This window comes from Rhizoctonia solani, chromosome 10, assembly GCF_016906535.1.
Source record: "Rhizoctonia solani chromosome 10, complete sequence".
NCBI classification, from domain to species: Eukaryota; Fungi; Basidiomycota; class Agaricomycetes; order Cantharellales; family Ceratobasidiaceae; genus Rhizoctonia; species Rhizoctonia solani.
The window spans coordinates 113180-132592 of NC_057379.1; the positions used below are offsets into that span (position 1 = coordinate 113180).

The 19413-nt window shown below is 45.0% G+C and overlaps 4 protein-coding genes across 4 annotated transcripts; 3 read left to right on the forward strand and 1 right to left on the reverse strand.

The window, feature by feature from the left end:
- Positions 1 to 267: 267 nt before the first annotated feature.
- RhiXN_08237 (Retrotransposon gag protein) lies at positions 268 to 4805 on the forward strand (the record flags this gene model as incomplete). The annotated part of the gene is made up of 3 exons (XM_043328053.1): positions 268 to 497; positions 3001 to 3287; positions 3601 to 4805. The coding sequence occupies 3 exons, from the start codon at positions 268 to 270 to the stop codon at positions 4803 to 4805; spliced, it is 1722 nt and encodes a 573-aa protein (XP_043183438.1).
- A 404-nt stretch (positions 4806 to 5209) lies between these two features.
- Positions 5210 to 8245, forward strand: RhiXN_08238 (Retrotransposable element Tf2 protein; the record flags this gene model as incomplete). Its single annotated transcript, XM_043328054.1, has 1 exon — positions 5210 to 8245. One exon carries the CDS (start codon positions 5210 to 5212, stop codon positions 8243 to 8245), a length of 3036 nt encoding a protein of 1011 aa, XP_043183439.1.
- Positions 8246 to 11727: 3482 nt separating this feature from the next.
- RhiXN_08239 (Retrotransposable element Tf2 protein) lies at positions 11728 to 16331 on the forward strand (the record flags this gene model as incomplete). The annotated part of the gene is made up of 2 exons (XM_043328055.1): positions 11728 to 12888; positions 12942 to 16331. The coding sequence occupies 2 exons, from the start codon at positions 11728 to 11730 to the stop codon at positions 16329 to 16331; spliced, it is 4551 nt and encodes a 1516-aa protein (XP_043183440.1).
- Positions 16332 to 16885: 554 nt separating this feature from the next.
- On the reverse strand, positions 16886 to 19385 carry RhiXN_08240 (cation transporter/ATPase, amino-terminal protein; the record flags this gene model as incomplete). Its single annotated transcript, XM_043328056.1, has 8 exons — positions 16886 to 16981; positions 17032 to 17675; positions 17706 to 18408; positions 18469 to 18505; positions 18683 to 18756; positions 18807 to 19198; positions 19252 to 19297; positions 19353 to 19385. The coding sequence occupies 8 exons, from the start codon at positions 19383 to 19385 to the stop codon at positions 16886 to 16888; spliced, it is 2025 nt and encodes a 674-aa protein (XP_043183441.1).
- Between the last annotated feature and the right edge of the window lie 28 nt (positions 19386 to 19413).

Consider the following 19413-nt stretch of genomic DNA (forward strand, 5'->3'; position numbering starts at 1 on the left):
GTTGCACACCTTGCACAATTTACTTTGTGCTTTGGTCCGGCGCATGTGACAGCAGTTAAGCGCCTAGTACGCTACCTAAAGGGCACACCGGCTCTTGGGATAACATATTGCCAATCAAACAAAGACTTTGGCAAATTAGGCTATTCCGACGCCAATTGGGGAAGCAACTTACTAGATTGTAAGTCTGTTTCCGGTCATGTGTTTATGCTTGGAGGAGCTGCTATATCTTGGTCAGCTAAGAAGCAAGCAACTGTTGCCTTATCGACAATGGAAGCGGAGTATATGGCGTTATCTCACGCATGTACTCAAGCTATGTGGCTCCGTCAATTTTTTGAGGAATTACAATACGTTGCTGACACACCAACATTAATTGTTTCAGACAACCTCGCTGCGCTTGCTCTGTCCAAAGAATTGCAATTCCATGGACAATCAAAACACATCAACATCCAACACCACTTCATGCAAGATCTCATAGAGAAACGCAAGGTAGCTACACTGTACGTACCAACTAAAGAAAACTTAGCCGACGCTTTTACTAAAGCGTTACCCGCACCACAGTTTAGTTATCTAATGCAAGGAATCATGGGCAAGCCAATGAGCAAAGGATAATTAATTAGCTGAAGATTTTTTAATTACACGAATAACTGAAATAATGAAACTGGGATCTATAACAATTGTAAATGAATAAGATTGAATTAATTGAATGTATCAACACTTACTTGATTAAGGGGGAGTGTTGAAATATCTTGTAAATACTAGATTCTTCTAGTATGTTCTATGCGCAGTAATCAAGTCAGTAAGTACGAGTCATTCAGTGCGCAGTCATATGCGCAGCAATTTACCATATGACTTGGTAGGTTTCTTGGGATATATAAAGGCCCGCACACAAGCCCTCTATCCTCACCTCTCTCTCTAATTCTTTTTTACTGTCTTTACTTTTGTATACAATTTAGTTTAGTTTAGTAATACATTTATATATACATCTATATACATAAGATTTCAACATTGCTGTGATGGGCTGTGTAGGAAAAGGAAGAAGCTAGCCCCAGCCAAAGGTTGGGGCATCACCTTGGCTAAGCACAACCAACCACAACATGACTGCCTAATTCCAAACTTAAACTACTTACTTTGTATAGCAAAGCTTAAGTTTTGTTTGATATGTGTCATAAACAGAGGAAAATAGAACTAGCCGGAATTGAACCAGCTTGACCACTAAGCCATAGAGCCCTATTATTCCTCTGCTGACAACCCATGATTACACCTGCTACCCCCCAAATTTGGGCTTGGGCCAGCATGCAACCACTTGTACTGGTCATGTGACCGTGTCCAGGACAATATGTCAAACTCTTCAGTGGATCACTCTCTTATATACCCCTGACAAGGCAGTGCAGCAGGGAAACTATTGTGTGAATGGGCAGAGCAACTTGCCCAGCAATTGAACCTTGTTGGAGATTGCATCCTTACCATTTGTTATAACCTCCCAACTCATACCACTGGAATTGCCTCTTTTTCTAATATTTTTACTATTTTTTATGGACTCAATATCTTATGTTTTTCAATCACGTGATCTTGGCACTTATCATGCCAAGATGCCGTGCCAAGATGCTGTGCCAAGGGCGCTTAGGAGAAATCCACGGTTCTGCACAGTCCGCAGCACGCTTCCTTTTTCACATGTAGCCTTCCTTTCACACACGCACAGACCACATGTAATTAGCTAGTTTATCTATTTATACAGCAGGGAAATTGCTTGGAAACTGTTATAACCTCCTTAACTATACCATTGGATTTGCCTGAATTTTCTGATAATTTTACTATTTTTTACAAACTTGATATCTTCACTTTTTCAATCACGTGATCTTGGCGCTTATTATGCCAAGATGCTGCACCAAGATGCCATGCCAAGAGCGCTTAGGAGAAATCCACACTTCTGCGCAGCCTGCAGCATGCTTCTCATTTGCATTATGTACTTCTCTTTCTCACTGTCATGACCATCATTGGCATGACATGATTTTTTACTATTTTCTACCTTTTTTCCGAGATAGTTTCCTTTTTTGGTATATATTTATGACTCATCAAGATCACATGACATATTTGATATATGATGTGAAATTGTAAATGACTCACTGTTTTGTATTGTTGTTTTTGATGTGGCTCTCCTCATGTATTTAAACCAGGTCAAGTCGCTGCTAAAACAGCAAGACTTGACCTCTTTGTCAATTCATCCTCACTCTTACCTATTCCTTTGCCCAAGCCCTTAGTTGGCTATAGTGCACCTTACTTAAGCATCTTATCCAGGCCATTGTTGCCCTCTACCTTTATATCATAACCCTTGGGCCCTTGCCGCCCCTCTACCCTTCTCATAGTCCATTGGTGATAGTGCCACGGACTTTAAGCCCCCCTTGAACCATAGGTCCGAGCTGAGTCGTGACACTAGGTCAAGTCTTTACTTGTATTCCTGTCAACAAACGAGACCTACGCTTGGATAAGCACCAAAGCTTGAAAAGCCATCACATCGTAGCCCCTGTGTAATAATCAAAGACAGGAATACGAGTGGCAGTAAAGCCGCGGGATAGCCCCTTGCTAGCAATTGTCCGCATACCAGGGTGTCCGCACCTTTAGCCATACGCTGTTAGTCAGCCAACCTTCCGCTTACTAAAAACCTGATTGTTAATCACGCTCGTACACAGCTGTTGATATCAATATAAGGATAGTCTAACGCTAGTAGGAAAGCAAACAGTTAGTATTTAGCGCTATAAATCCGTTTCTATCTATCTGATCAAGTACCGATTTATATCGGGAACGCACTCTAGTGTTCGATTTTTTAGATCTTGTTCTTTTTGCCATTTTTTGGCCATACTCCATTGTCACTCGATATCTCTACCTCGAAAAAACTCTCCTTGACATCAACCATATCCTTTCGGGTTGAATTGAAAACCTCAAAGAACACATAGCCCGAATCAAGGAACCCGGCCTTGTTCAAAATATTGCAATTCTAAAAAGCCATCAATCCTTTGCTGAACGCCTCAACACCATATACAAAACAGAGGCACAAGAACATAGGAATTTAATTGCAAATCTTGAAGCACATAATCGCAACCTTGCTCTAACTATTGAAGAGCAAGAAAGGCTTATTGAGGAAAAAGACAGGCTATTAGTAGAGAAGGAAATTGAGCTTGACAATCTACACACATCTATCCAGGACGCTACCCAAGATGGAAGGGGGCGAATTCACTACTATTGGGACTATGAGTTCTTTGCCGTATTGCACAACAACGCCTGGCTTGGGCGTGATGGAAGGGACTAGCTTAATCAACCCCCAAGTACAATCAGGATGGTCTGAACCATCTTCTTGAACTCACACTCCTGCTCCTGCGGCTGTGCCGCCCCATGTATATTCTCCTATGTCCTTTGACCATATGTCTGATTGTGAATTGTTGAACATGGTTGCCCAAAACATGATCATTTTAAAAAAAGAATTCTCTCAACTACAAGGATCCTATGACGCGCAACATGATCAAATTGCGTTGTTAAGGGCAGAATTAGAGGAACATTGAGAACAATCACGTAATCAACATATCTTTTATTCCAATCAAATCCAAGGGGCGGCAACATCCATTCAGGCTGTGCAAGATCAGCTTCTTCATCAATCCTCCTCTCGCTCCACAGTTCCACCCCCACCTTCTGGCACTGCCACCACTATCAATCCCCCACCTGCCCCTACGTCCTCTAACTCCGATTTGAAATTTGCCAAGCCAAACAAGTTTAGCGGCAAGAAAGAAGACGCCCTCAATTTCATTATTGCCTGTCAGGCCTATATAAGGGCAAAAGGAGCCAATAGATCTCACAAGGAAAAAATCTTGTGGGTAACATCGTATTTTGAAGGTGCAGCAGAAGATTGGGTTCGCCCATATAAGGAAAGGAAGGTATTTAGGGGAGAGGCGGTTCCACTCTTGGAAAATATTGATGTGTTCTGGGCCAAATTTACTAAGCATTACATGGACACAAACCGTGATGAGAAGTACCGTCAAAAATGGAATAACTTGCGGCAGAAGGCTTCGGTCCAAGAATACACTTGGGAATTCCAACAATATTCTGTGTCCCTGGGTTATAGTGATGAAACCTTGCGCAATAAGTACTATGACGGCCTTAAAAACAAAATCAAAGATATTATGCTGTCAACTATGTTCCAATGGCGACGTGCTACAGCCCAACAGGTTTACAATAAGGCAGAGGAAATTGCTAACCATATCAAATCTACACGCCTATCCAACCCCTCTGTCTCCACTGTTTGTACCACTTCTACTGCTATCCCCACTTCCACTTCCAACCCCACTTCCACTCGTACTCGTCTCAATGTTGGGGATAATGTGTATATGATTGACCCAACCACTTGTTGCGCCAAGAAAGGCGCTATCACTTCAATTGTTCGCACCACCTCTGGCAATATGCCAAATGTTAGGTGGAACGGAGAATCAAAAGACACTATGATTCCATTCCCCTCTCTTAAAAAAGATGAACGCCCTGCCGCCGCTGCCCCTGTTAAACCAATCATTGCTCCCACCCCTGTCCTGGCCTCGAATTCTAAGGGCCCAGGTCCCATGGACCTGGATGGAAGAGGCTTTACAAATCTTACATGTCATGTATGCAGGGGAAAAGGTCATTTTGCGTGCAATTGTCCCTCCAAGCCCATGTCTGGACATGTGGCAAATATAGAATGGTCTTGGGAAAGGCCCAAGCAAGAAAATCGAATTGAGGTTGTCTCTGATGAGGAAGAGTTGGGAAAAGGGAAAGCCAAGGCCGATTAAGGAGTAAGGCACTTGGCTGTATGCTAGCGGATTTGCATCATGTAAACAACAACCTAGAAATTCTTTCTTTATGTAATACATCTCAAATATATGCGTCGTTCTCTGCAAATCCGTGTGAGACTCCTAAAACCCAAAAATCAAGCTTTTTGGCTAAACCTTTTCAAGGAAAAGCCATGATCGACTCTGGGGCAACTTCTTGCTTCATCCACCCTCTTTTAGTAGAAACCTATTGGCTTCCAACCTATATACATCCAATTCCCAAGAAACTACGCGTTATTGATGGCCGAGAAATTGATTCTGGCCAAATCACTCATTTTACCCGGTTTAAATGTACCATTGGCAACCACACCAAAGAATTAGAATGCCATATTTCCAATATTGGCAACCATCAATTAGTTTTAGGGATGTCGTGGTTAAAAAAGCACAATCCCCAAATATCATGGGAAAAACATACACTCGTCTTCAACTCGTTATATTGTTCCAATAATTGTCTGTCTGTACCCGCTGTCTTAGAACTCAAGGCAGTAGAAGAAATACCACTACCTTATCAAGAATTTTCCAAGGTCTTCTCTGAGGAAGAATCATCCAAATTGCCACCCCACCGTCCTTACAATATTGCCATTGAGTTACTCCCGGATGCGCAACCACGACATGGTCCCATATACAGTTTAGGTCCAAGGGAGGATGCGGAACTTAAAGAAACCATTGAGAAACAACTCAAAGCAGGTTTAATCCGCCCGTCTAAATCCCCTATGGCCTCTCCCATATTATTTGTCAAAAAGAAAAATGGGAAGTTACGCATGTGTGTGGACTATTGGCGTCTGAACAGTATGACCAAGAAAAACGTCTATCCCCTGCCCTTGCCACAGAATCTCATTGAGAAATTACAAGGTGCTAAGATCTTTAGCAAATTTGATCTCAAGGCAGGATACAACCTAGTCCGAATCAAAGAAGGCAATGAATGGAAAACCGCTTTCAAAACAAAATACGGATTATTTGAATATTTGGTCATGCCTTTTGGATTAACAAATGCACCGGCGGCTTTTCAAGACATGATGAATGAGATATTCAGGGATCTTCTGGATGTCTACGTCATCATTTATTTGGACAACATTCTGGTATTCTCTTTGAACAAAAAGGATCACAAAGCTCATGTACGAGAAGTACTTAAAAGGTTACAAGACAATGATCTCTTCTGCAACATTGAAAAATGTCATTTCCACGTCAAGAAAATCGATTACTTAGGGTTTATTATATCCGAATTTGGCATAGAAGTGGATCAGTCTAAAGTTACAGACGCTATGAACTGGTCAACACCTAAGAATGTCAAGAACATCCAAGAATTCTTAGGATTCGTAAACTTTTATAGACAATTTATCCCTAATTTTGGCAACATGGCACAACCTCTGTACAACCTGCTCAAAAAAGATAGTACTTGGAAATGGGAACAGGCGGAACAACAATCCTTTGATGGTCTGAAGAAATGTCTTACATCAGCACCTCTGCTTCTACAACCAGACACCACAAAACAATTTTATGTGGAATGTGACGCCTTGGATTATGCCACTGGAGCAATACTATCTCAACGTAATCTAGAGGGGAAATTAGCCCCTGTAGCCTATTTATCTAAATCCCTATCCCCAGCTGAAAAGAACTACGATATCTTTGACAAGGAATTACTGGCAGTTATCAGGGCATTTAAAGAATGGCGCCACCTACTGGAAGGATCAGAATTACCAGTCCAAGTTCTAACGGATCATAAGAACTTGGAATACTTCTCCACATCACAATCCTTGAATAAACAACAGATTCAATGGGCAAATTTTTTAGTGGACTATAATTTCCAGATCATTTACAGGCCTGGGGCACAGAATAAGAAGGCCGATATCCTTTTGCGGCGCTACAATTTGGTATCCCTTGAAGGGGGGGTAGAGAACCAAGTTCTCCTGAAACCGGAACTTTTCATTGCATCAATCACCCCGGATCAGGAAATCAATGATTTAATCGGCGAAGCTATTTACGAGGATGACCGTCTAAAAGAGATTCTGCTCAAACTCCAGAACAAGGAAAAGGTCTTGGATTGGGAATTAAGAGAAGGACTACTATGGTATCAAGGAAAAATCTTTGTACCAAAAGACAATACCATTAGGAACCTTATCCTAGAATCTAGGCATGACGCCTTGGCGGTGGGACACCCAGGACAAGCCAGGACATTAGAACTTATTTCCAGAAGTTATTACTGGCCATTGCTGAAAAAGTTTGTCAACTCTTATGTCAGCCACTGCGAAACCTGTATCAGGTCCAAACCAACAAATCAAGTACCTGTAGGGCTGCTAAAGCCATTACAAATTCCTGAACGCCCCTGGGAAGATATAGCTTATGACATGATTGTGGGATTACCAGTTTCAGAAGGCTTTGATGCTATCCTAACCGTGATTGATCGATTTTCAAAAATGGTCCATTTTATTCCTACCCAATCCACAGCGTCGGCTATTGACATTGCCAACTTATTCATCACATACATCTGGAAGTTACATGGTCTCCCCAGGAGTACCGTTTCAGATAGAGGTCCTACATTTAATGCCAAGTTTATTTGTCATCTATATAAAAGGCTAGACATCAAGCCTACATATTCTACAGCCTACCATCCTCAAACAGATGGTCAAACAGAACGAATACAACAAGAGGCCGAGATCTTTATACGTATGTTCGGGAATCATCGTCAATCAGACTGGGTATCACTATTGCCATTGGCCAAATTTGCCTTGAACAATTTGAAACAGACTTCCACAGGCAAATCCCCTTTCCAAATATGTTACGGCTATAATCCAAGATTTACAGTTGGTCAAAAGTCAGACGAGTCAGTCCCTAATGCAGACAAACATGCAGAATTTTTAGAAAAGGGCTATGATGAAGTCAAGGCAACGTTATCAATATCCCAAGAAAGGATGAAACACTTCTATGATCAACGTCACAGAGAAGAAGAAGAAATTCAAGTAGGGAACAAAGTTTGGCTAAGTCATCAGAATATATCCACCGATAGACCATCCATCAAGCTTAGCCACAAAAGGCTAGGTCCCTACTTGGTAATTGAAAAAATTGGATCGCATGCGTACAAATTACAACTACCTCATACCATGCACATACATCCAGTCTTTCACATTAATCTTCTGACAAAATTCCATCCTGACCCTCATGGACGCGACCCTCCTCAACCTGCACCTATTATTACAGAAGAAGGTGAGGAAGAATATGAAGTTGAAAGAATCCTGGACAGCAATTGGAAAGGGCGTGGCAAATCAAAGAAACTCTGGTATTTAGTTAAGTGGAAGGGATACAACAAAGGAAGCAACTTGTGGGAACCAGTGGATAATGTGGGTAACGCTCAAGAAGCCATAGAAGAATTCCACATGGAACATCCTGATGCAGTTGGAGCTTGAAGAGGGGGTAATGTCATGACCATCATTGGCATGACATGATTTTTTACTATTTTCTACCTTTTTTCCGAGATAGTTTCCTTTTTTGGTATATATTTATGACTCATCAAGATCACATGACATATTTGATATATGATGTGAAATTGTAAATGACTCACTGTTTTGTATTGTTGTTTTTGATGTGGCTCTCCTCATGTATTTAAACCAGGTCAAGTCGCTGCTAAAACAGCAAGACTTGACCTCTTTGTCAATTCATCCTCACTCTTACCTATTCCTTTGCCCAAGCCCTTAGTTGGCTATAGTGCACCTTACTTAAGCATCTTATCCAGGCCATTGTTGCCCTCTACCTTTATATCATAACCCTTGGGCCCTTGCCGCCCCTCTACCCTTCTCATAGTCCATTGGTGATAGTGCCACGGACTTTAAGCCCCCCTTGAACCATAGGTCCGAGCTGAGTCGTGACACTCACGCACACAGACCATGTAGATAGCACCCCTTGTCTATATATACAGCAGGAAAATTGCTTGGAGACACCAAGTCAATTTTACCTTCATCAGCAAAACCCAAATTATCATTTAAGTGTTTTTAAAAAGTGACTTGTCTTTTTTGGCCAGAAAAGTACCATCTGTTTTTTAAAGCACAAAAAAAAAGTAGGATGACTTAAAAGTGGTGTAAAATACATGCATTTTTTGAACACACTCAAAAGTTTGGGGCTACTATTTGAAAGTGGTTTTCAAAATATCCCTTTGTATTCTGAATTGCATTTAAGTAGCATGGTTGCATTTCAAACTGCCTTTAAATTGCCCACTACTACTTAAAAGACGCTTGAAAACGGCAAAAAGCCAAAAAATTGCGGAAAAAGTACAGACCTGTTGTTTGATATGCATTTCATCCATGTAGGGGTGATCCTTGCTACTTTTTCCAGAGAATTCAATAAAACAAGCATTCAAAGTGCTTTTGTACTAGTCTTCTCATTGAAAATTGCAATATACATATTAAAAACCAAAACATCAACATTAAGACTAAAATCTACAAATAAATCATGCAGGGTATTGCATCTAATCAAAGTTTCACACGTATTCTATCAGTAGAGGTTATGTTCAACAATTAGCTCATATAAAACAGATAAAATGCGCCACATACCTCCTTCACAAACCCAATGATCCAACAACGCAAATGTGAAGTCCAAATTGTGCCAATTAAGGTAGAATTGAGTTGCAAGCAATAGCAAGTTGTGTTTGTACGTAATCGTTTGAGGTCGCCCTTGCTCGTTGTTATTCATTTGATGGTATTGTGGTGTCAGATGACACGCAGCACAAATGCAAGACAACGGTATGACCACAGCATTGCGCTCCCCATTTGTGTACTCAGCGGTCGTTGTGCACATTCAATGATACGGGTAATTAGCGGGTGATTTGAATGGTTGAAACGTTTCAATATAGACAAGCGGTTTGTTGTAAATAGACTTGAGGTGCTTAGGGAGAAGGAAAATGGCTCGCACGCGGCCCGCAAGATAACCTGTTTTACGCGGCTTAGCTTTATAAGAAAATGAAATGATAATTGTCTAAAACTCACAACGTAAACAGTTCCGATTGGGGTCAGAAAGATATAATACGCAGTCCATCTGGCCTTGTTGAACCATTGTTCCATTGCGATTAAACGTCAGAGGATAAGCGCGCACTCAATCAATTTGAGGGGGAAGCGCAAGCAGGAATGGGAGCCAATCCTGGTGAAGACAACAGCACGTCCAAATCCTAAACCAAGAAGTCTCGTCGAGAGGAAGGGTATCATTATCGGCTGAGAGAGACAACAGAAACGCACGAGTGGCTGAGATGATTTGTGTTACACCCTCCTTGAATATACCATTAGAATCGTCCGATTTTTCTATTATTTTTAGTATTTTTTACGGACTCTATATCTTTTGTTTTTCAATCACGTGACCTCGGCGCTTATTATGCCGAGATGCCGCGCCAAGATGCTGTGCCAAGGACGCTTAGGAGAAATCCACGCTTCTACGCAGTCCGCAGCATGCTTCCTTTTTCCAACATGTACTTCTTTTCTCACGCGCACAGACCATGTAGATAGCGCACTTATGTCTATAAATACAGCAGGGAAATCGCTTGGAAACACCAAGTCAATTTTACCTCGTCTCATATTCATTGAGGAGGACGCCCAGCCAGCTAAGTAGCCGGCCCCCATTAGTCATCAGTAGTCAAACCCCTTACTTAACCTACCACACCTCCCAGGCCTAAGGCCCCTTTGCAGTAGTTTAGATAAGTAGACCGCCTTAAGCGGTATTAGGATAGCCTAGTATAGTAGTAGATTACCTTGTTGCTTGTAGTAGTACGGCCTTAAGCGCCCGTTCCACCAGCGTGTACCCACCTTACAGTGGTGTACAACATTGTAAAATCAACTTCTTGTAGGTTTTGTTGTACACCACTGTAATGTGGGTACTCGCTAATGGGGGCGGGCGCTTGAGGCCGTACTACTACACTAGCTTATGTAAGGTAACTATCTAAGGCTATACTATCAGCGCTTAAGGCGCTCTACTTCTAACTACTGTCGGCAAAGGGGCCTGAGGCCTGGGAGGTGTGATAGGTTAAAGGGGTGGTGAGCGTCTGAGATCTACTAGGGGCCGGCTACTTAGCTGGCTGACTACCTTCTCTAATGAGTAAGAGACGAGGTAAAATCGACTTGGTGTTTCCAAGCAATTTCCCTGCTGTATATATAGACAAAGCACACTATCTACATGGTCTGTGCTTGTGAGAGAAAGAAGTATCTAAGACAAATGAGAAGCGTGCTGCGGGCTGCGCAGAAGCGTGGATTTCTCCTAAGCGCCCTTGGCACGGCATCTCGGCGCGGCATCTCGGCATAATAAGCGCCGAGATCACGTGATCAAAAAACAAAAGATATCCAGTCCGAAAAAAATACTACAAATATCAGAAAAATCGTGCGAGTCCAATGGTATATGTTAGGAGGTTATGACAGGTTTGTTCGACAAGGAGAGGACCCCCTGTACTAGCACAAGGGAAAACACGTGATCTGGGCCACCTTGCGGGGTAGAATAATCAAAAACCCCCCACCCACACGTAGTACCAAATTGCTATAAGGCAGACGGGCTCTAATCCCCCGCATACCACGTGTTTTGCCGGAACACAGTAGTTAGCAACCTTAGTCAGCTGAAACACCCGCTTGTAGAAAACCCGCTCATATCACAATTGCTAGATCTGTTGATTTGTTGTAGGGACTATCCAACGCTAGGTGCTTGACGCAAAGGTTTAGCGCCCACATACTACACAAAAACCGCCCATAAGTCCTGTTATAGGCACTACTTCCCCCACGCCATTTCCACCATTCCCTCCACACGCTCTGGAGTCCCACACCCATACTCCCGTCCCTCTAGCTGCTCCTCTCGACGTTCCGTTCCAACCAATTCCCAACCACCCTCTCGCAGCGCATCTCCCACTTTGCAAGACTTGCCAAGGATGGAACCGGAACCGTCCCTTGCCGCTCTACTCGAGGCTATCACAGCCCTCACAGCCACAGTCAGGTCCCTCCAGGACCAAATCAAATCACAAGGCCAACAGCTCAATGAGCTCAAGGCCATATGTAAGGAGACCGCCAACTTACTCAGCGACAAGGACCAAGGAACCCAAGCCCAGCCTGGCCCATTGGTTGGGCCTGTCACTCCCCCCACTCATACAGGGGGAGAAGCGCACACTCCAGGAACGGTTAGGCCTGAACTCAAGGCCCCCTTCCGCCCATCAAGAGGAATGGGCTTTGACTCAGAAGAGGAGGAAGAACCCAGGCGAGCTCCCAAAAAAGAGCCTCGCGACACGCCTAAACGGAGCCTCAGCTCCCTCACCCCCTTTGATGCAGGGTCCAGCGTAAAGCAACCCAAAATGGAACTCCCAGACCCATACAAAGGAGACTCCAGGGGATGGAAGGCAACCCAGTGGCTAGACCGTATGCTGCTGTGGGTTGCGCTTCATCAAGACCAATTTGATGAAGAGGAACAAATGGTTGTGTGGATTCTATACCACATGACAGATAAAGCTGCCAACTGGGCTCTTCCCATTATTGGGACCATTATCAAGGGCAAGGGAAATCCCCCCACTACCATCCCGGCCTTAACGGCCAAATTCAAAGAAGCCTTCGCCGATCCAGATGCGAAGAGGGCGGCCACCAGGAAAATCGCCGCGTTGACTCAGACCACCACCACGTCTGAGTACGTCACAGAATTCTGCAATCTCATGGCAGAACTTGACTGGAACACTGAGGCGTACATTGCCCAGTTCACGCGCGGTCTTCACTGGAAGGTGAAAGAACTCCTGTCCACCAAGGACAACATTCCCAACAATGACCTGGAGGCCATATTTGCCGCCTTGGTCAAAATTGACAATACTCGTTGGGAGAACAAGGAAAACCGCCCCAAGAAGGCTCCCACCAAAGCTCCGGTCGCTGCAACCACCTCTACCACCACCACTACCACCAGGGTCCGTTTATCAGAGGACCCCAATTACGTCACTCCGGAAGAACAAGACCGTCGCCGCGCGTCTGGCCTCTGCGTCAAGTGCGGTCAAAAAGGGCATGGCATCAAACAATGCCCAAATGGATGGAAGGCCACGATCAAGGAGGTTGCCAAGGTGGCAGAAGAAGAAGGGTCGGGAAAAGACTGAGGCCAAGGACTACCGTCAAGTCCCTGGCCCCTAAAATAGATGTGCATGTATCAGATTATGAATTTGTGTCTTTAGCTCTGGACTCAAATAAAAAACCCTTATTGTTTATCAATCTTGAACTGCACGACTTCCCGACGGAACATCTCAAAACCCTAATTGATTCAGGAGCCACATCAAACTTCATATCCCCCTCAATTGTGGAAAAATATAAAATCCCAAAAACCCAACTTGAAAATCCACGAGTTGTGAGAATGTTAGATGGTACTATATCTCAGACTGGTCGCATTTGGCACCAGGTTCACCTCACGGTTTTGGCCAACGGCCATTCCCACTCTATCCCTTTCCTAGTCTGTCCTATTGGAAACACACCCGCCATACTTGGTATGACATGGCTTACTCAGGAGTCACCCCTCATAGATTGGAACCAAGGCACTATCACTTTCCCCGACCAAGTCCAAATAGCCTCGGAGGAGGAAGCAGACCCCAACCCATTAGCTGACTTGCCCACGGAATACCATGAATTTGCTAGGGTATTTGGCGAAGAGGAGTTTAAGGTCCTTCCCCCACACAGGGAATATGACATCTCAATTGATCTAACACCCGACACCAAACTCTCCCCCGGACCTATCTACGGCATGACCAATGCAGAATCCAAGGCGCTTAAACAACACATTGACGAGGAATTAGCAACGGGCAAGATCCGCCCCAGCACTTCCTCAGCAGGCGCTCCGGTCATGTTTGTCAAAAAAGCAGACGGGTCATTATGCTTGGTAGTAGATTACAGGAAGCTCAATGATGTCACACTTAAGAACGTTTACCCACTCCCTAGGCAAGACGACCTCATGGCTAAACTCAGAAACGCCAAACTGTTCACTAAACTGGACTTGCAATGGGGGTACAATAACGTCAGGATCAAGGAAGGAGATGAATGGAAGACAGCATTCAGGACTAAATATGGGCTATTTGAATATTTGGTTATGCCATTTGGTCTCACTAATGCCCCGGCCGCCTTCCAACATTTTATGAACAACCTATTCCGGGATCTCATTGACGTCACAGTGGTCATTTACTTGGACAATATCCTGATTTTCTCAGAAGACCCTAAGGATCACCCTACCCACGTCAGGGAAGTTCTGTCTTGGTTAATGAAGAACCAGCTATTCTGTAAATTGTCCAAATGCCATTTTCACGTAACCACGGTCAACTACCTAGGAATTGTCATCTCACCTGCAGGATTCTCCATGGATCAGAAGAAAATTGAGGCAGTTACGTCATGGCCTACCCCCAAAACAGTCAAACAGGTCCAAGCCTTCCTGGGTTTTGTAAATTACCTCCGCCGGTTCATTCCCAACTTTAGCTCCATCGCACGCCCTCTACATAATCTCACCAAAAAGGAAACCCCTTGGTCATGGGGTAACCTGGAGGAAACCGCCTTTCAGGAACTAAAAACCCTTGTCACCCAATCACCAGTCTTGGTCCATTCCAATCCAGAACTTCCTTATTACCTGGAAACAGATGCATCAGGAGTAGCCATGGGAGCAATCCTTAGTCAAAGAGGAGAAGATAACCGCTTACATCCAGTGGCTTACATGTCTAAATCCTTCTCTGGCGCTGAGGCTAATTATGACACCCATGATAAGGAGCTCCTAGCCATAATCAAGGCGTTAGAAGAATGGCGGATCTTCCTAGAAGCAACGGACAGACCAATCCAGGTTTTCACAGATCATAGAAACCTGGAATATTGGATGCAGGCACGGACATTTAACAGAAGGCACGCGCGTTGGCGGATCTTCCTGAGCAACTTCAACTTTGAGATCCACTATCACCCAGGAAAACAATCAGGAAAACCGGATGCTCTCTCCAGAAGATCAGATTACATTGATATGACACCAGAGCCAGAAGTCATATTGCCTGCAGAAGTCTTTGCCAACACGTCAGAAGAAGAACTGGAAATTGTCACGGAGATCCGCGCCAAGCTTAGGGAGGACCCATCCCTTGATCCCATTATCCAATTCCTCACAGAAGACGCAGACAACGCTCCCCCTTCAATTTGTAAGGCATACAGAGATTATGACTGGGAAGAAGACCTCCTCTGGTACCGCGGTAAACTAGTTGTCCCAGACTCGGAAACCCTGAAGGAACAACTACTCAAGGAATTCCACGACTCACCCCTGGCAGGGCACCCTGGACAGCAAAGAACCCTGGAGCTCCTAAGCCGCAACTACTGGTGGCCGGGTATGAAGTCATCCGCCAAGGAATGGGTAGAATGTTGTCCTACCTGCCAAGCCAATCGCCGCGCTCACGCCCCTGTCATTGCCCTGAAACCCTTAGAAGTTCCCCCCTTCCCGTTCCACACAATTTCCTACGACTTCATCACAGGATTTCCCAAGTCCAACGGGCACGACGCAATCTTGGTAGTAATTGACTCCTTCTCCAAGTTTGGACATTTTATCCCAACTTCCAAAAAGGTCACCGCAAAGGGTCTTGCTGACTTGTTCATCACTCACGTCTGGAAACTCCATGGATTGCCTGTCAAAACCATCTCAGATTGGGGAACTACCTTCACAGGAAAATTCTTGAGGGCATTATATCAGCGACTTGGGGTCAGACCAGCATTCTCCTTGGCTTACCACCCGGAATCAGACGGACAAACGGAAAGGGTCAACCAGTTTATCAAGTTCTACCTGCGCTCATACGTTGCAGCCGACCATTCTGATTGGGCCGCGTGGTTACCATTGGCAGAGTACGCATACAATAATGCCAAACATGAAGCAACCGGGAAATCACCATTTGAGCTTGTCTATGGACAAAACCCAGTCATGAACCCGTCCAACGTGCCAGCCAACGTTCCAGAAGCAGACGCGGTAGCAGATACACTAGCCCGGGAGTGGAAAGAAGCGGAATCAGCCCTCCAAATGAGTAAAGAACGTATGACCAGGAGTCAAGGAGTAATACCAGAGTTTTCAATAGGCAAAAAAGTCTGGCTGGATGGAAAGAACGTGGACCTTAGAACCAATTCAAATAAGCTGGACCCAAAACGACTTGGTCCCTTCAAGGTCATAGAAAAAATCTCCAGCCACGCCTACCGCCTGGAACTACCAGAGACTCTAAAAATCCATGACGTATTCTATGTTGGGCTACTATCAAAAAGCCACAAGTCACCCAGTCAGCCATTCCCAGAACGACCTCCCCCTGAGACAATAGAAGGGGAAGAAGAATACAAAGTTGAACAAATCATTGACTCTAAATGCCAACGGGGAAAATGGTTCTATTTGATAAAATGGAAAGAATACGGTCCGGAGGACAATTCATGGGAACCGGAGGAGCTATTGGAACATAGCCAAGAAGAGATCAAGCGCTTCAACCAAGCAAAACTCAGAAAGGCTTGTGACGCCGCCAAGAGCCTTTAAGGGGGGGGCAATGTTACACCCTCCTTGAATATACCATTAGAATCGTCCGATTTTTCTATTATTTTTAGTATTTTTTACGGACTCTATATCTTTTGTTTTTCAATCACGTGACCTCGGCGCTTATTATGCCGAGATGCCGCGCCGAGATGCCGTGCCAAGGACGCTTAGGAGAAATCCACGCTTCTACGCAGTCCGCAGCATGCTTCCTTTTTCCAACATGTACTTCTTTTCTCACGCGCACAGACCATGTAGATAGCGCACTTATGTCTATAAATACAGCAGGGAAATTGCTTGGAAACACCAAGTCAATTTTACCTCGTCTCATATTCATTGAGGAGGACGCCCAGCCAGCTAAGTAGCCGGCCCCCATTAGTCATCAGTAGTCAAACCCCTTACTTAACCTACCACACCTCCCAGGCCTAAGGCCCCTTTGCAGTAGTTTAGATAAGTAGACCGCCTTAAGTGGTATTAGGATAGCCTAGTATAGTAGTAGATTACCTTGTTGCTTGTAGTAGTACGGCCTTAAGCGCCCGTTCCACCAGCATGTACCCACCTTACAGTGGTGTACAACAATTTGCCTTGCCCCGTGCATCTTGGAAAGATAAGTACCGGTTGCTTGGAGCTGCGTCGGAGTCTTTGCAAGGTAGATCCTTGGCACTGGGTGCCAGATCTCTCCTGGCGACCACTCCTCTACGCCTACCGCCCGCTCTCGTGGCTGCTCCACCTCATTGCTCAAATCTTCCTTGTCTTGCTTCTCCACCACCAGAACGCCAGTTTGCAGCGCACTTTTGACCGCTCCACAGGACTTGTAATGTGTTTGCAGACTTTGTGGAAGCCGGCCAATCTCATACATGTGAGCACACGCAATTGCCCAAGTTTCCTTATGCTGAAGCTGAACGGTCATTTGTTCCGTTGCATCCACATGGTTCGTAGAGCGCCAAGGCTTCTTCACGCAATCAATGTGCAGCTGTTTGGATATTTTGGTATTATAACCGTCAAGAGTTCCCATGCGCCGTATCCACTCAGCGTAGTGCATAAACATATGTAGTTTAGTAATACCATGGAACTTGTTCAACAACTTGTTTGCACCCAAGGTCAGAAAGATCCCCTTGCACCCGTGGAAGACGCGCAGATTGTTGGCCAGATCTCCAAGCTGGTTGTCTGATATCTCCGGGAGCCGTACGCGTGTCTGAAAATTGACAATTGCCCACGCAGCGCAAATGAGGTCGGTTTGTGAACCAGGAGTGACAGTAGACAAGAAAACTTGACCCAGGCTCTTAGCTTTGTTACCCGTCCACTGGTTGCTGGGGATAGGTTTGATACCAAACTTGAAGTGCTGCAAGCCTGAAAATCAAGGCATTCCTTTGAGTCAACGGTTGAATTCCCCCTTTCCAAGGATATGGCGGCTCCATTTGACCATATAGTCCCCAAAAATGCCCTTGTCCAGCTGGTGCAAGATATCTGGAGGCATACAGCCAAAGATATTGGTGAACAGCATACGCAACCAGAAAGGCTTCTTGATCTTGCGTATTCCAAGTGTCTTGATTGTATTGCGTACCCCATGCACATAATCATCAATTGCCTGGAGCACCTGTTTGCGCGTACGTTGGGGATAACAATTGAAAATGTTGCCTTTTTTGTCCGGTGGAACCAGGCAGACCAGACAATGATCTTGTTGAGTGCAAGTTACTAGCCACTGCTCTGCCAAATCGCCCATGTACGCCGCCAAGATTGGATGCACACAACGGACTCCGCCATTGGCGCATACCACCTCTTTGCCTTTGCAAGATACCTCTGCAAATGGCCAAACAATGAGCACCATGGCTTTGTGGAAGAGCTTCCATCTTGCCTCACAGCGTTTGTCCTCCTTGGAGTAACAGGTCTCAAGGCTATCCGCTGGTATGTACCCAACTAGAAGTGAAGTGCCTTCTCCAGGGCGGCGGTGAATGCGCTTGCTAATGTTGCCAATCATTAGATACACCGGCCACGCCTGGCAACCTCCACTCAACGTTGTGAGTTGAGTTTTGTCGCTGGCTAGAATCACGGGGCATACGGTTGCGCCCTTGCCAAGAATGTTCTACGCACAGTACAATGGTAAGCTTTGACGCATATCAAGAAAACAACCGGTCAAGCTTACCTGCATTTGCCACCACCAATCACCTGTCCACATCTCACTATAGATACGAGCGTCTCGCAAGGCCGATGTCCAGCTCTGCACAGGTGCATACCGCATATACAAGCGAAATTGCGGGTTTCCGAGAAGATGGCAAATGACGTGCATAGAATTTTGAAGCCAGACCTCCAAGGTAAGCATTCCTCTATCGCCTTGGACCTTTATCTCTTTTCAAAACCAGCCAGGACCATGGGGCATCGAGTCGATGCTCTTGTTGAATTGTTGCACATTCTTCCAGGGTAAGTCTTGGTTCTGTTGCAATATCAGCAATTATGTTGAAGAAATGGTTTTGTTGGGCTTACCCTACTCATTTTGAGAAAGGCATTGCTACCTTTGTCACTTAGCGGCTGGTTTGCGAGCCAATGAGCTATTTCAAAGATCTCCTGGTCTTCCAAAATCACAGCGTATGGCAACGGACGCTCAACGTTGACGACCCATTGTAGAACCCCACCGGCTGTCTTGTCTGGATGCGGGTTGGTGATCTTGGCGCTATCAAAAGGCTTGGGCGGAGGGGGTGGATCAAAAGGCATGTACTCTGGCTCCACTTGAGCAGCGTCAGACGGATGATCACCAACAGGTTTGGGTGCATTGCCCTCCCGTTTGTCTTCATTGTGTGCGTTGAGGGTTTTGTCATTGCCACTGAGACCGTTGACGTCCATTGGGCCGGTAGCTGGAATAAAATTGTGCTGGACGTCTGGGGCACTGAATCAGCGTCTGGAAGGGGATTGGCATCTACATTGGGCGTACCATGGGGATCAAGGCCAACCAAATCAACAGGAGATTTCTTGCATTGCTTGCAGGCTTTTGGGGAGTTTTTTTGCCGCTTACAAGCTGTAGGCACAACTAACTGCCTTCTCAGCTCCTGTCGGGCGGAGAGACATTTTTTTGTCTGGGAGATATGTTTGCCAA